At 43.3% G+C, this 18,007-nt stretch overlaps 1 protein-coding gene across 6 annotated transcripts in view; it reads right to left on the bottom strand.

The window, feature by feature from the left end:
* Window positions 1–18,007, bottom strand: part of UBN2 (ubinuclein 2) — a 105,949-nt gene that overhangs the window by 72,557 nt on the left and 15,385 nt on the right. For all 6 annotated transcript variants that reach the window (XR_011472653.1, XR_011472654.1, XM_070424005.1 and 3 more), the window contains exon 3: window positions 8,120–8,221. Coding sequence is in view for 4 of the 6 variants with exons in the window: in XM_070424005.1 (XP_070280106.1) it covers window positions 8,120–8,221 (102 nt within the window). In the remaining 2 variants the exon portion in view is untranslated. The remainder of the gene's footprint in view (window positions 1–8,119; window positions 8,222–18,007) is intronic.

Genomic DNA, 18,007 nt, shown 5'->3' with positions numbered 1-18,007 from the left:
TAAATGCATAAAATGTTTAAGAAAAGAAAAAAAGTAACAAAATTATTTCTTTTGTCTTAGCTCTAAGTTTCTAAGTGGAGAAAAAATTTTAAACGTTCAAAAGGAAAACAGCATGTACATGTTTTAAAGGGAAGCAGGAAAGGAACTGCCGAGTTCAGTAAGCACACGCTGGGGCCTAATGAGCTAGGTACTTTGCTTGCAGCAAGAGACTCAAATTGCCTAAATCAGACTGAAGGTCTGACCTAGAATATCCTTAAAGCTGATGTCCTCTAAATCTAAATTTTAAAGCTTATCATATCTCACTTGATGAAGATGGACAAAATGCAACCATTAAATGGTCAATCTTAACCAAATGAAGGCATTTATAGTGGGAGAGAAAAAAGGAACTACTTATCTAACAGAAACGAGATATCTGCTACCTGAAGTCTCCAGAACTCTACTTAAGGGTTCTTATTATATAACTAGAGGCCTGGTGCACAAAAATTTGTGCACTCGGGGCGGGGGGGTCCCCTAGCCTGGCCTGTGCCCTCTCACAGTCTGGGACCCCTCGGGAGATAACGACCTGCTGGCTTAGGCCTGCTCCCGAGTGGCAGAGGGCAGGCCCAATCCCTAAGTGCAGCCCCTGGTCAGGCTCAGAGCAGGGCCGATTGGGGAGTTGGGGCGCCACCCCGTCATGCACAGAGCAGGGCGGATCGGGAGGTTGCAATGCCACCCTCAGTCACTTTCAGGGTAGACTGATTGGGGGGTTGGGGCACCGCCCCGTTACACTCAAGGCAGGGTCGATGGGGAGGTTGCGGCAGCACCCCGTCACGCACAGAGCAGGGCCGATCAGGGGGGTGGGGCGCTGCCCCGTCACTCACAGAGCAGGGCCGATCAGGGGGTTGGGGCGCTGCCCCCTGTCACTCACAGAGCAGGGCCAATTAGGGGGTTGGGGCGCTGCCCCCTGTCACTCACAGAGCAGGGCCGATCAGGGGTTTGGGGCACTGCCCCCTGTCACACACAGATTAGGGAAGATCAGGGGGTTGGGGCGCTGCACCCTGTCACACTCATGGCCGGGCCAATGGGGAGGTTATGGCTCTACCCTGTCACACACAGAGCAAGGCCCGTGGAGGGGGGTTGGGGCGCCACCCTCTATCACCCACAAAGCAGGGCCGATCAGGGGGTTGGGGCACCGCCACTGTCACACTCAGGGCAGGGCCGATGGAGAGGTTATGGCTCTACCCTGTCACACACAGAGCAGGGCCCGTGGGGGCAGAGGGTTGGGGCACCGCACCCTGTCACACACAGAGCAGGGCCGATCAGGGGGTTGGTGCGCTGCACCCTGTCAAACACAGAGCCGCAGGGCAATCAGGGGATTGGGGAGCTCCCCCCTATCAGGCACAGAGCAGGGCCCGTGGGGGGGGCGGTGTTGGGGCGCCGCACCCTGTCACACACAGAGCAGGGCCGATCAGGGGGTTGGTGCGCTGCACCCTGTCAAACACAGAGCCGCAGGGCAATCGGGGTATTGGGGAGCTCCCCCCTATCAGGCACAGAGTAGGGCTGATCAGGGGGTTTGGGCGCTGCCCCCTGTCACGCTGATCCCAGTGCCGGGAGCCTCGCTGCTCCGCTGATCCCGGTGCCGGGAGGCATATTACCCTTTTACTATATAGGATAGAGGCCTGGTGCATGGGTGGGGGCCAGCTGGTTTGCCCTGAAGGGTGTCCTGGATCAGGGTGGGGTCCCCACTGGGGTGCCTGGCCAGGCTGGCTAAGGGGCTGAGGGCTGTTTTCCCACTGGCAGTTGACTAAAAGCTCCCAACCGCTCCTTGTTTTCTTTTTTTATTTTTTATTCTGGGCCAGCTTTAGCTCTGAGGCCTCGCTGCTGAAAACATGGATACAATGTTGCGGTCCGGGGCTGACTGAAAGCCAGTTTTGTTTAGCTTCTTATTTGCAACATAGTAATAGTTGCTTAGAGTTGCAGCTGAGAGTCCGGCAAGTGAGGCGGGGAACGTTGGAGCCTGCAGTCCCTGGAGGAAGCAAGCCTCCCTGCTCGCTTCAGTGCATGGCTGCCAGCCGCCATCTTGGCTGACAGTTAATTTGCATAAGGATACACTGATTAGCTAATGGGAAGGGTAGCGGTCGTACGCCAATTACCATGTTTCTCTTTTATTAGAGTAGACTAGTCTTTAAGGAAGTCAGATTTTTATTTATTTTTTTTTAATATATGTTATTGATTTTTTACAGAGAGTAAGGGAAAGGGATAGTTAAAAACATCGATGAGAGAGAAACATCGATCAGCTGCCTCCTGCACACTCCCTACTGGGGATGTGCCCGCAACCAAGGTACATGCCCTTGACCGTAATTGAACCCGGGACCCTTCAGTCTGCAGGCCGACACTCTATCCACTGAGCCAAACCAGTCAGGGCGCAAGTCAGATTTTTAAAGAAAGTTCTTTGCAACTGGCAAGAAATCTATACAACATACTATTTACTATAAGAATATTAAGGTTAAGTACAAAAGTTCTGATTTTAACATGTGTCCTTTAAAATTATATGGAAAATGGAAAAGAAAAAAAATCCATGAAGTCCTTTCTTGTTGCTCCACTCCATGGGCCACATAAAGATCTATAGGTAAGACTTTCAGAAGGGGTCCAGTAATATCTACAAGTAAAGGACTGATGGAAGGAGTAAAGGATTAAAAGTGAAGAGACTTTTATTTCATCATTACTTTGAAAATGTGTAATTAAGATAAATACACCTGTACTTTTGCTTACAGATACTTGTACACTGCTTTTACCATGTACAATTCTTCTTCTTATACAGTTTCACTTGGTCTTCCTGGCACCCTTGTGAGGTAAGGAAGACAAATATTTTCCCATTTGAAAACCAAATTCAGAGCAGTCAAGAACCTTGCCAGAGTAATTTCATTAGTTTATGGCAGAGTTACTGGCTGACTCCCCACCATCCACGACACCAAGCAGCTTCTCACCTGGGAAACACCCTCATCACTAAGTTAGCAAGCAGGTGGATGTGCTTAACATGTGTCTTCTGCAGTATTCTGCTGAGCTTTCTCTACCAGAGCATTCTTCAGGAGAACAAATTCTCTATGCAAATGTAATTTATTCTTTCAGGTAGAATGTGTTAAGATCCAATGAAACACTGAACTTGAGAATCAGAAGGCTTGGATTCAAATCCTTTGCCAATGATTAGTTATTGTGACCCAGAGCAAATCACTTAACATCAATATTTTGGAAATGTAAAACAAGAGGGAAGTTCTAGTGAAATTAAAAAGACAATCTAAATAAAAGTGTTACTCGTGTCTGGTATTATTATTTATTAATAATAAAAATTTTTTTCGCCGAAACCGGTTTGGCTCAGTGGATGGGGCGTTGGCCTGCGGACTGAAAGGTCCCAGGTTCGATTCCGGTTGGGGGCATGTACTTGGGTTGCGGGCACATCCCTGGTGGGGGATGTGCAGGAGGCAGCTGATGGATGTTTCTGACTCTCTATCTCTCTCCCTTCTTCTCTGTAGAAAATCAATAAAATATATTAAAAAAAAAAAAAAAGATAAGATGCCTTGATGGGTCCATTACACAGAAAAGAAATACATTTTTTAAAAAAAATTTTCTTTCAGTCTTTTCAAAATTTGGCAGCATTTAAGTGTGAAACTAAAAATATCTTCAATGTCATTTATTTTCATGTATTTATAGCAATTAGTAGTACATGATTCTGAAAATTAATTATAACCAGATTATTTTCACTCTCTATCAAATAATATAAGAACAGTAAAAGCCTACTGGCAACATAATCAATGATAAGAACAGCGAATCATTTAGTTGGATCACACTGTTTTATGTTTGAATTATCTCATAAAAAGAACCAAATAATCTGTTAAAGAAAACAATATACAATTACTTGTTTGTCATTAAACAACCTGAACTTTTGAGTTTGATTTTCTGTTATAAAACAGTGACATACCTTATTCTATAATGTAAGTAATTATATAACTTTTATACAACTTATACCTACAAAATTTATCCTTATTTATTAAAGCTGTAGCTTTCAAATTTTCTTTACCACAACCAGGTGAAAAATACATTACATATCAACATCAAAATTCAGTGCACATGAACACACACATGCACATCAACAAAATCACAGAGCCGATCAGTGGTTTACCATGACAGCTCCTATTACTTTCTATCTCACTTTCTTTAAAAATACTGGTCCCTCTCTAAATTGATATATAACCCAATTATGGACTGCAAAAGTCAGTTTGCAAAACACTTTATTTGAAAATTCTGAATACTACAAAAGGAGATATTTAAAATGCTATTTATGAAAGGCAAAACTATGGAGACAGTAAAAAGATTAGTGGTTGCCAGGGCATAGGGAGGCACAAATAGGCAGGGCAGAGATTTCTTAGGGGAGTGAAACTATTCTGTAAGGTACTATAATGGTGGATACTTGTCATTGTACATTTGTCAAAACCCACCAAGAGTGAACCCTAAAGTAAACTATGGACTTTGGGTGATGCTGTGTCAATATAGGTTCCTTGTAACTAATGTACCACTCTGGTGGGGGAGTGCTGATAATGGGGGAGGCTGTATATGTGTGAGGACAGGGAATATATGGGAAATCTCTATACCTTTTGCTCAATTTTGCTGTGAACCTAAAATTGCTATTAAATTAAGTTTATTAATTTTAAAAAATGCTATTCATATAAGCCGCAGTACATGAATTGTCCATTTATATATGACTAAGTTCCTTCTTGGGTTATTTTGAATGCAGTCTATTTTACATATAATGTTGGCTTTAATGCTTTTTTCATGCTTTACACTTTTCAGCATGTCATTATCTTATTGGAGTCTCAGAGTAATTCTGCTGGACAAGCCAATCATAGCAAAGTGGATGATGCTAAAATACCTGCTCTGGGTCTATGGCAAATTAGAAACTGAGTCAGGTCTCGAATCTAGGACTTTTGACTAGAGTTCCAAATCAACGTCAAGACTCTTGACAAGAGTAGCAACGAGGAGATTCCGACCAAGATGGCGGCATAGGTAAACACCGGAGACTGCTGCCGCAAACAACCACTTCAAAAATACAACTAAAAGACAGAACGGACATCAACCAGAACCACAGGAAGGCTGGCTGAGGAGAGACTCTTCAACTAGAAGGAAAGACAACAGCATTCCGAAGCTCAGAGGAGGCGCGGTGTGGAAAATTTAAAGGTACGGAGGTGCGCGCACAAAGCGGGCTGGTGGCTGAGGGCGCGGTTGTCGTTTTCAATCAGGAGGGAGTCTCAGACTCTGAGCTCCAGATCCGGGCGAGTCTCTAGGGACCCAGACTCAAACGGGAGAAGCGGGACTATCTGGCTACAGTCTCTCCGAGGTTTGCAGCGGTTGCTGGGACAGAGAGGCAGAGCCCCTGGGGACGGACTGAGAGCAGCCATAACTGCTCCCTCTGCCCACCCTGTTGAGCCCGTGAGACCCGCCCCGCCCAAGCCCAAGCCCTGCGCAGAGCCATTTGCCGGATCGCCTCAGGCAAAGGCTAGATTAGCACCTCCCCAGAGGACAGAAGTTTTCCACACAGCTGATTCTCACAGCCAGTCGGCCTGGTGGTCAAATCCCTCTAGTATTAACTACAACAATCAAGGCTTAACCAGAACAAGACTGTGCACAAAGACCACAAGGGGGTGCACCAAGAAAGCATAAAAGATGCGGAGACAAAAAAAACATGACAGAAATGGAGGATATGGAGCTAAAAAACGCAATTTTGAGGGCTTGCAATAAACTTGAGGAGAGCCTCACGAAAACTAATGAGACCCTCGATGCTATGATAAAGAAACTAGAAATTAAGGATACACGGACTGAAATAAAGAATATTATACCCAGTAGCAGACCAGAGGAGGACAAGAATCAAGCCAAAGATTTGACATGCGAAGAAGCAAAAAACACCCAACTGGAAAAGCGAAATGAAAAAAGAATCCGAAAGTGTGAAGATAGTGTAAGGAGCCTCTGGGACAGCTTCAAGCGCACTAATATCAGAATTATAGGAGTGCCAGAAGATGAGAGACAGCAAGATACTGAAAACCTATTTGAAGAAATAATGGCAGAAAACTTCCCCCACCTGGTGAAAGAAATGGACTTACAGGTCCAAGAAGCGCAGAGAACCCCAAACAAAAGGAATCCAAAGAGGACCACACCAACACACATCATCATTAAAATGCCAAGAGCAAAAGACAAAGAGAGAATCTTAAAAGCAGCAAGAGAAAGAGACTCAATTACCTACAAGGGAATACCCATACGACTGTCAGCTGATTTCTCAACAGAAACTTTGCAGGCCAGAAGGGAATGGCAAGAAATATTCAAAGTGATGAATACCAAGAACCTACAACCAAGATTACTTTATCCAGCAAAGCTATCATTCAGAATTGAAAGTCAGATAAAGAGCTTCACAGATAAGGAAAAGCTAAAGGAGTTCATCACCACTAAACCAGTATTATACGAAATGCTGAAAGGTATCCTTTAAGAAGAGGAAGAAGAAGAAAAAGGTAAAGATACAAATTATGAACAACAAATACGCATCTATCAACAAGTGAATCTAAGAATCAAGTGAATAAATAATCTGATGTACAGAATGAACTGGTGATTATAATGAATCAGGGACATAGAAAGGGAATGGACTGACTATTCTTGGGGGGGAAAGGGGAATGGGAGATGCGGGGAGAGACTGGACAAAAATCGTGCACCTATGGATGAGGACAGTGGGTGGGGAGTGAGGGCGGAGGGTGGGGCGGGAACTGGAAGGAGGGGAGTTATGGGGGGGGGAAAGGAACAAATGTAATCTGAACAATAAAGATTTAATTAAAAAAAAAAAAAGACTCTTGACAATATGCCATGGCCTAACCTACTCATTGACAACCTCTACTCTAAAGGGTACCGTCAGTATTTTACTTCTACAAACCAGGCTGCCTGGTAGGTTAACCAGTTTATGTCAGGACACCAAAGTAACTTAGAAGTATGACAGGGTCTCCAGTATGTCTCATGCTGGAAACCCATCCTATCACTCTCTCCTACCACACCATATGCCTTGTCGTCATCTATGCAACCAAGCACTGTCATAACAGGAAAAAGACGTATTAATTTGTGGGTAGTATAATAATCACTTCAGTGTCACTTTCTCTATATCCTACGTAATCACTGTGCACTGAGAGAGAAACATCAATCACTGTGCACAACATTTAGACTACTCTAGTACACTGAGAAGATATACCTTACCTACCCAAAACATGACATACCCTCCTTCATTTGCTATGGGATCAACGAACTGCCATAGGCTTTAAATGCTCTCTTAAATTCCCTTCCTTTTTATAAGAGAAAGAGAGTTCCAGGGGAAAAGGCATAGGGCTTGATCAAAACAGGCTGGTTAAAGGCTGGCATTAAATTACCGCCATTGTAGTAAGTCTTGGCAGCAATAAAAAAATCAAAGTCTTGCCCTAACTGGTTTGGCTCAGTGGATGGAGCGTTGGCCTGTGGACTGAGGGGTCCCAGGTTCGATTCCGGTCTAGGGCATGTACCTTGGTTGCAGGCACATCCCAAGTAGTGGGTGTGCAGGAGGCAGCTGATTGATGTTTCTCTCTCATCGGTGTTTCAAACTCTCTATCCCTCTCCCTTCCTCTCTGTAAAAAAATCAATAAAATATATTTAAAAAAAAAATCAAAGTCAAGTAAATTTTAAAGATGTCTCCAGGTTAACTTTAACCCAGTAGCTCCAATTCTCAAGATCACATGATTCTTATATGGAAGTCATTTGAAAACACACCTGGCCCAAGTTTGGGAATATCAATAAAAATTCAAGATATAAATACCCTTTGATCAATAAATTCCACTGCTATATATTTATCCTACGCATATATTTGCACTCTATAATTACCTTACATACATATTTACTCAAGTACACAAAGTGTACACAGATGCTCAATTATTTATAGGTGTATAAAACTAGAAACATTTTAAATGTATATCAACAAGGTATTAGTTCGTAAAAACATTCACTGAAATATTTTACTTACTTTACCTTACCCTTGACTCCTACTATTCCAGACAAATAATTACTGCTATATTAAAGATGCATTACTTACAGCCTCTGAGTTATCAATAAATGGATCTGTCTCATCATAGCCAAAGCCTATATCAATTAAATCTTGTAGCCGATCCTTCCGGTGTTTACGGGGTTTCCCACCCTGCAAAGAACAAATATGTTAGACTGATTCAGTACTCATGCTATTTCCATAAAGTTGAAAAATACATGTTGGAAGAATCCCAAATAATTTCTGTAGGCAATCTCCCCTCCGGGAGGTTGAATTTAAGTCCTCTGACGTCTTGAAAGTAAGTTGTGCTTAGGAACTTGCTCCCAAGGAGCAGAGTATGAAAAAGAGCAGCCAAAGTAACCTTACAGTAAATAACCTGGCCACCATTACCTCAGCCAGGTGATCAAGGTCAACATCAACAATGATAAGCCATGTTGATAGTATATACCCTTGACATCATGTGATAAAAATGGCACTTTACCTTTGTGCTTTCTCACAAAAGCCTATAATCCCAGTTATGGGTTAACAATGAGAAAAGCATCATGACAAACTAAACCATGAGAAAAACATCAAACAAACTAATTTGAGAAATATTCTATAAATAACTGACCAGTATTCCTCAAAGCTGTCAAGGTTATAAAAAACAAGGAAAGCCCTATGTGGTTTGGCTCAGTGGATAGAGCATTGGCCTGCAGACTGAAGGGTCCCAGGTTCAATTCCCAGTCAGGGTACATGCCCGGGTTGCAGGTGATCCCCAGTATGGTGCATGCAGGAGGCAGCTGATCAATGATTCTCTCTCATCATTGATGTTTCTACCTCTCTCTCCCTCTCCCTTCCTCTCTGAAATCAATAAAAAAACCCACAAAGAAAATATGAAAAACTGTCACAGTCTAGGTGAGCCTCAAGAGACATAATGACTAAGTGTGCGCTGTACTCTGGATGGTGTCCAAAAAAACTAACCAATGTTGGTTTGTTAAGGTAACAAATGTACTATACAGCTGTAAGATGTTCTCGGGAAGAGTGGGTAAGGACTATATAGGAATTCTTTGTATTAGCTTTGCAACTTTCCAATAAACCAAAATACTCTTATTTTTAAAACTGACATAGAATTATACACATAGACATACAAGAAAATAAAAAAAAAAAGAGTACATGCAAAAACTGGTGAAATTTGAATAAGGTCTGTATTACAGTTAATTGTATTGTGTCAATTTCCTAGTTTTGATAACTCTACTTAAATAAAAGATATTACTACTGGGAGAAACTGGATGATGGGTATAAGGGACCTCTCTGCACTATTATCTGCAGCTTCTTGTGAGTCTATTATAATTCTTTCCAAATAAAATTTTTTTAAAAAGTGAAACAGCCAGGCTGGTGTTGCTCGGTGGTTTGAGCGTCAACCCATGAACCAGAAGGCCATGGTTCAATTCCTGGTCAGGACACATGCTGTGGTTTTGGGTTTGATCCCCAGTAGGGCGCATGCAGGAGGCAGCCGATCAATGATTCTCTCTCATCATTGATGTTTCTATCCCACTCTCTCTCCCTTCCTCTCTTGACATCAATAAAAAATACTATTTTTTTTTTAAAAAAAGAACTTCTGCTACAGAAAGCAACATGTTAAATGCCAGAAGGAATTTAAGTTTTGTCCTCAAGGAATTTAAAACGAGATAATCTACTCAACAAATTTACAGAGCACCTATCAAGTGCCAGACTTCATGGATTTAATAGTTCTGAGGAGAGGAGAAAAAATAAACAATTATTTGTGATAAATGGTAGAAAGAAAAATGTAAATGGTACTGAGATGTTTTTAACAGAGGACCTAATAGGAAGAATATAAAAACTCACAGACAAAAACTAATATTTGTGCGCAGACAAGGATGAGTGGAAGTACCCACTTGTAGAGGCCATTGCAAAGATTAGATCAGGGAAGTAACCTGACAAGACTAGTGCTTAACAAAATCACTCCCCATTGTGATGGGAAATAAAAACAGTGGGGAAGAGACCAGTTAGGAAGGAAAAACATGCAGATATTTATAAGAAAGTCACAAGTTAAAGGGGCATAAAATCATATTTAAGTATCAATGATGATGATGATAGTTACCATTCACTGAATGCTAATTTGCATTAGCACCTATAACTATCCATTATTTCACATTTGACAAATGGAGAAAACTAAAGCTTGGAAAGGATAAATAACTTGTCCAGGCTCATACAGAAAGTAACAGAGCCAATCTTCAAATTCATGACTCTCTAACTCGAAAGTGCCATTCTATTCAAAGGCCTATCACAGAAGTTGTAGAACCCCTGAGGTCTGTCTTTTTTCCACTCAGAGTCAGCCTATATTCCATACCCAAACTGCAAGCCATCCCCACTGTCACTCGTCTATAAACTAACTTCTCCCACTTGATGCTCTCATTTTATTCATTCTATTTCCCTGCCTTAAAACTTTATTATTCGCTAAAATTAAAAAGGCTGGTAATACCAAGTGTTAACAAGAGGAAGAATTAAAACACTCTTACACAGCTGGTGCAAAATGATACAGCCATTTTGTCTGTTTTTGTTTTGTTACTTCCTTATTCTGTTCTTTAGACTCCACATATAAGTGAAATCATAAGGAATTTGTCTTCCTTTGTCTGACTTATTTATTTCACTTAGCATAATACTCTCTAGGTCCATCCATAATAAGATTCCAATCCTTTTTATAGTCAAGTCAAGTAATAGGTATTCCATTATATATATGTACCCAGAGCAGCCCTAATCATAGCATCCAAAAATTGAAGACAACCCAACGCCCATCATCCAGTGAATGGATCTGGATTACTACGCAACCAAAGAGAAAGGAACTACTAATACATGCAACACATGGATGAATTTCACAAGCATTATGCTAAGTGAAAGAAGCATAAGATCATAAGATTCCATTTACAGGAAATTCTAGAAAAGGCAAAAAAAAAAAATTGCAAAAACCTGACGACAGGAGGTAGATCAGAGGTTGCCAGAGGTCAGGGCTGGAGGGAGAGGATTATCTGTAGAGAAATAAAAGGGAACTTTCTGGGGTGAAGAAATTGTTCTATATCATGATTGTGGTAGTAGTTAGAGTATGTGTGCACTTGCCAAAACTCATCAAACTGCACATTTAAAATGGATAAATTGTATCTATTTTAATTATATTTCAATAATGCTGATTTTTAAAACCCCTTGTGATTATTTCTACTTCAACGCTCTCCCTCTACAAAGTTTTATTCATATGATTATTCACACCTACAGCTTTCTTTCCATTCTGCCATGGCTATAATGCTGGCTATTATTTTTCACTCAAATGTAATGACTGCCTAATTAGCCTCTCCTCCCTTATCCTCAATTTACCCTACATAATATCACTTAATTAATATTTCTAAAATAACATTTCATATCATTCCCCTGCTCAAAATACTTTAGAAGCAATCTACCTATTATAAGCTAAATCTACTATGCCATTAATAAAATGTTTTCTACATGTTGACTCAAAACTAACTTCCCAACTTTTTTCTTAAAATTTTCCATCTTAAACACTTTGATCCATTCAATCTATCCACTCAGCCAAACACATTGCTTATCTTTCCTCATTCTTTCCCCTTATTTGCAATAATCTCTTAATCCTCTTTAAATTCTCCCACCTTCACAGCTCAACCCAAGTTTTAAATCCTTTCTCCTTGGTGCTTTCAACTTAAATCACAATGATCTTTTTTTGCTGTCCTAACATATTTTTTTGTTTAGGCACTAGCTGCCTATGAGATTGACCTAGGGAAAACTAAAAAACCAACAACAATAAAACCCAAATAGTTTCTATTGTAATAGGCAGAATCAGCCATATGCAGAAGTATAAATAACTTATGTATTAATTGGAAATTTAGGAACATTTAAGTCTTGTCAAGGAAACCAGCAGTTATCACAGGAAACATTAGTTGTTTTTAATAGTTCTGAGACCATAATAATCTAATATATGCAGAAAATGGTTAAATAAGTAAATGAGTCTAATCCAGCGGTTCTCAACCTGTGGGTCTCAACCTCTCTGGCGGTCAAACAACCCTTTCACAGGGGTCGCCTAAGACCATCCTGCATATCAGATATTTACATTATGATTCATAACAGTAGCAACATTACAGTAATGAAGTAGCAACGAAAATAATTTTATGGTTGGGTCACAACATGAGGAACTGTATTTAAAGGGCCAGAAGGTTGAGAACCACTGGTCTAATCAATGACAGTAAACAAAATGTCTAGAGCAGCCGTGGGCAAACTACGGCCCGGCCAGCGGGCATCCGGCCCATTTGAAATGAATAAAACTAAAAAAAAAAAAAAAAAAAAAAAAAAAGACCGTACCCTTTTATGTAATGATGTTTACTTTGAATTTATATTAGTTCACACAAACACTCCATCCATGCTTTTGTTCCGGCCCTCCGGTCCAGTTTAAGAACCCATTGTGGCCCTCGATTCAAAAAGTTTGCCCACCCCTGGTCTAGAGCTTACTTAATTATAACTGTATTAATCTCAAAAAGGATCATACAAACTTAAGATCTTTACTAAGTATTTTATCAATTATAGTACCATAACAATGATGAAGGTATAAATTGTACATACTATGAAACATCCATTCAATGTAATAGTCATTTTAAAACATGGTTGCCCTGAAAAAAAAGAAAATGACTGGTTTGGCTCAGTGGATAGTGCGTTGGCCTTCGGACTGAAGGTCAAGGGCACATGCCTGGTTGTGGGCTCAATCCCTAGTAGGGGACATGAGGAGGCAGCCAATCAATGATTCTCTCTCATCATTAATCTTTCTACCTCTCTCCCCCTGTCCCTTCCTCTCTGAAATCAATAAAAATATATTTAAAAGAACAAACAAAAAAACATGGTTGCCCTGGCCAGTGCTGCTGTGGCAGTGTCAGCCCACACAGAATGGTTGCAGGTTTGATTCCCCATCAAGGGCACTTACCTGGGGTACAGAGGCAACTAACTGATTATGTCTCTCACATCAATATTTCTTTCTCCCCCCACCCATCCCTTTCACTCTCTAAAAATCAATGGAAGATTAAAAATGGCAGGGGAGTAAATGGATGCTGCACCAACATGCTCCCAGGAACAAACTGCAATTACAACTAAAGTAAAGAAAGACTTCCTGAATAATCAACTGAAGACTCGTTTGAGAGAACCCTGATAATCGAGGACTGAAAGTGGAGACCACAATAGAGAATGGTAGGAGGAGCAGAGGCATGAAAGGGCTGGCCAAACTTCCACAACTGAAGTTTCGGAGAGATATCTCAGCTGTGGGGGGTTGCCATGGAGAACTCTGGGGTCTAACCCCCAAGCTGGGTCCCCCACCAGAGAACAACAGAACTGAGAAGGTACCCACATAACATCTGGCTGTGAAAAGCAGTGGGGTTGTTGCCTGCAGAGAGATGGCTGGAAATGCAGGCACCCTCTTAAAGGGCCAATGCACGAAATTCCGTGTGCAGCCACTCACCTTGTGCTCCGACAGAGGGAGGGCAGAGAGGAGTGGAGCTGTGTGAGCACAAGTCAGGATCGGGGCTCTGGGGTAAGAGCTCACAAGGCAGACACCCAGTTTCCTGTGAGGTCATCTTTCTCACACAGATATTTGCTATACAGGGTGGATCCAGAGACATGGAAGTATGGAACAGAGTGTGGAATCTCAGAGGGAAGGCAGGGGAGGGTGGGTGAGTGGGAGGTAATCAAAGACCTTGTATACATATATGCATAAGCCATGAACACAGACAATAGGGTGGTGAAAGCGAGGGGTGGGGGCGAGCTGGAGGGGGGCAAAGAGGGAAAAGGGGGACATATGTAATACTTCCAACAATAAAGATTTAAAATAATAATCCTATATAATAAAAGCCTAATATGCTAAGTGTCTGATCATTCAACCAGTTGCTATGCTGCGCACTGACCACCAGGGGGCAGATGCTCCAACCAGCAGGTTAGCTTGCTACTGGGGTCTGGCCTATCTGGACTGGGTGAGATGGGCCGGACACGCCCTGGAGCCCTCCCATGGTCCCTCCCCAGCCCCGATGCACTGGTGGGGTCCCTTGGCCTGGCCTACGACCTCTCGCAATCCAGGACCCCGTTGGGGATGTTGGAGAGCCAGTTTCAGCCCGATCTCCGCAGGCCAGGCCAAGGGACCCCACCAGTGCACGAATCTGTGCACCGGGCCTCTAGCATATATATATAAAATGCTCAAAGAATCATAATAAGCAGATAACTATGGTTATTAGCAATGAAAAAGGATATAATTGGAGACAGTGGTAAAGAAAAACTTTGGCTTAATATATATTACTTGAATTTGTTTTTAATAACAGGAATGTATTCATGTGTTACTCAGGTAATTAAAAGAAATTTTTAGGTGCGAGAGAGCATATATGTAAGCACACATGCATTTTAAAAAGTTCTGGAAGGATAATCATCAAGTCATTAAGAGTGGTTATGCCGCCCTGGCCGGTTTGGCTCAGTGGATAGAGCAGAGGTGGGCAAACTTTTTGACTTGAGGGCCACAATGAGTTCTTAAACTGGACCGGAGGGCCGGAACAAAAGCATGGATGGAGTGTTTGTGTGAACTAATATAAATTCAAAGTAAACATCATTACATAAAAGGGTACGGTCTTTTTTTTTTTTTTTTTTTTAGTTTTATTCATTTCAAACGGGCCGGATTCGGCCTGTGGGCCGTAGTTTGCCCACGGCTGGGATAGAGTGTCGGCCTGTGGACTCAAGAGTCCTAGGTTCGATTCCAGTCAAGGGCATGTACCTTGGTTGCAGGCACATACCCAGTAGGGAGTGTGCAGGAGGCAGCTGATCGATGTTTCTCTCTCATTGATGTTTCTAACTCTCTATTCCTCTCCCTTCCTCTCTGTAAAAAAAATGAATAAAATATATTAAAAAAAAAAAAGAGTAGTTATGCCTAGCAATGGATTTATACATGATTAGGGGATTTTTATTTTCTTCTCTGTTTATCTGTATTTATACATTCTTTACAATGAACAAAATATTTGAAATATATAAATGTTTACATACACATAGCTCTCTGGGAAAAAACCTCAAACAGCAATTATCTCTGAGGAGGAAACCAGTTGGCTGGGGTAGAGAGATTTACTTTTCATATTATCTTTTGAAGTTTTATTAAGTACATATATTACCCATTCAAGAAATTTTATTTTCTTAGGTTTGGTCCATCACATGTTCAACAGCATTCAGTTATTGACTGCAATCCCACTGTGGGCAAAGAGCTTTAGATAACCTATATTTGACACACCCATGCCTTAACAGCTCTTCCTTAAATCCCTTTCCAATAGCCAGGGTTACAGTCTTATCTCTACCTATTAATGGCTTTCAGGCACATCTAGTTACCTCCTTCAACATAGAGGCCACCGGTTGTCTGACCTCAGTTTACTTTTCTTCAGCTTCTGTCCTACCTTGGAAAAACTCCCCTGCCTGTCTCCTGCCTTCCACCTCCTCTTTTATATTCTCCAACTTCAGTTCTCTAGTTCCGCAATTATGCCAAGTCAGTGACATGCAAATGGTATAAACTGGAACCAAACTTCTGACAGTTGCAAAAAAGGCACAAACCAGTTAATTCATAAATATTAACATTACACCAAAGTAACTCAAAATAGATTGGCAAAGGATTATTTTATAGTGTCTTCCCTACCACTTATTTTGAAGTGCCTTTTCAGCATCCTTAACTAGAATATTCCTTGCAGCAGAATCAAAGTCTTACTTGATAAATTCTCTGGATCTCTGTGGTGGATGTTAACAGTTTACATAATAAATACATCTTATAAAATATAAAGCCCTTGCCGAAACCGGTTTGGCTCAGTGGATAGAGCGTTGGCCTGCGGACTGAAGTGTCCCAGGTTCGATTCCGGTCAAGGGCATGTACCTGAGTTGCGGGCACATCCCCAGTAGGAGGTGTGCATGAGGCAGCTTATCAATGTTTCTCTCATTGATGTTTCTAACTCTCTATCCCTCTCTCTTCCTCTCTGTAAAAAGTAAATAAAATATATTTAAAACTATATCTATATAAAATGTAGTAGAGGCCCGGTGTACGAAATTTGTGCACAGGTAGGTCCCTAAGCCTGGCCTGCGATCAGGGCCTATCAGGTTCCCTGCCTCCCCACCTCCTCCTTCCCTTGTTCCCTCAGCACCCTGCCATCACATGTCATAGCAAGCAATCGAACTCCCATTCTCCCAAACTCCCGAGAGGACACTTTGCATATTAATCTTTTATATATATAGACTAGAGGCCCGGTGCACAAAAATTTGTGCACTCGGGGGGGGTGGGGAGGGGGGGTCCCTCAGCCTGGCCTGTGCCCTCTCGCAGTCTGGGACCCCTCAGGAGATAACGACCTGCTGGCTTAGGCCTGCTCCCGGGTGGCAGAGGGCAGGCCCAATCCCTAAGTGCAGCCCCTGGTCAGGCTCAGAGCAGGACCGACTGGGGAGTTGGGGCGCCGCCCTGTCATGCACAGAGCAGGGTGGATTGGGAGGTTGCGATGCCACCCTCAGTCACGCTCAGGGTAGGGCCGATTGGGGGGTTGGGGCACTGCCCCGTCACACTCAAGGCAGGGTCGATGGGGAGGTTGCGGCGCCACCCCCTGTCACGCACAGAGCAGGGCTGATCAGGGGATTGGGGCGCTGCCCCCTGTCACTCACAGAGCAGGGCCAATCAGGGGGTTGGGGCGCTGCCTCCTGTCACTCACAGAGCAGGGCCCATCAGGGGGTTGGGGCGCTGCCCCCTGTCACTCACAGAGCAGGGCCCATCAGGGGGGTTGAAACTCCGTACCCTGTCACACACAGAGCAGGGTCGATCAGGGGGTTGGGGAGCTCCCCCGTCACTCACAGAGTAGGGCTGATAGGGGAGTTGGGGCACCACCGCCTGTCACACACAGAGCAGGGCGGATCAGGGGGTTGGGGCGCTGCACCCTGTCACACTCAGGGCAGGGCCAATGGGGATGTTATGGCTCTACCCTGTCACACACAGAGCAGGGCCCGTGGGGGGGCGGGGGTTGGGGCGCCGCACCCTGTCACCCACAGAGCAGGGCCGATCAGGGGGTTGGTGCGCTGCATCCTGTCACACACAGAGCCGCAGGGCTATCAGGGGATTGGGGAGCTCCCCCCTATCAGGCACAGAGCAGGGCTGATCAGGGGGTTGGGGCACCTTCCCCTGTCACGAACAGAACAGGGCAGATAGGGAGGTTGTGGCCCCGCCCCCTGTCACACACAGAGCCACAGGGCGATCAGGGGGTTTGGGTGCTGCCCCCTGTCACACTAATCCTGGTGCCAGGAGCCTCGCTGCTCTGCTGATCCCGGTGCTGGGAGGCATATTACCCTTTTACTATATAGGATAGAGGCCTGGTGCATAGGTGGGGGCTGGCTGGTTTGCCCTGAAGGGTGTCCTGGGTCAGGGTGGGGGTCCCCACTGGGGTGCCTGGCCAGCCTGGGTGAGGGGCTGAGGGCTGTTTTCCGGAAGCGAGTGACTGAAGCTCCTAACCACTCCTTGTTTTCTTTCTTTTTTTTTTTAATTCTGGGCCAGCTTTAGCTCTGAGGCCTCGCTGCTGAAAACATCGATACAATGTTGCGGTCTGGCTAGCTTTCAGTCCGGCTGGTTTCTGGGGTTTTGTTTAGCTTCTTATTTGCAACATAGTACATAGTTGCTTAGAGTTGTAGCTGAGAGGCCGGCAAGTTAGGCGGGGAACGTTGGAGTCCGCAGTCACTGGAGCGAGCAAGCCTCCCTGCTCGCTTCAGTGCATGGCTGCCGGCCGCCATCTTGGCTGACAGTTAATCTGCATAAGGATATGCTGATTAGCCAATGGGAAGGGTAGCGGTCGTATGCTAATTACCATGTTTCTCTTTTATTAGTGTAGATTTTCCAAATTAAAAAAAAAAAACCTTAAA

This window comes from Myotis yumanensis, unplaced genomic scaffold (genome assembly GCF_028538775.1).
Source record: "Myotis yumanensis isolate MYYU_CA2020_CCGP unplaced genomic scaffold, mMyoYum1.0.hap1 SCAF_9, whole genome shotgun sequence".
Lineage (NCBI taxonomy): Eukaryota > Metazoa > Chordata > Mammalia > Chiroptera > Vespertilionidae > Myotis > Myotis yumanensis.
Note: the sequence above shows the minus strand (reverse complement) of the source record. Positions and strands in the feature narration are given on the sequence as shown.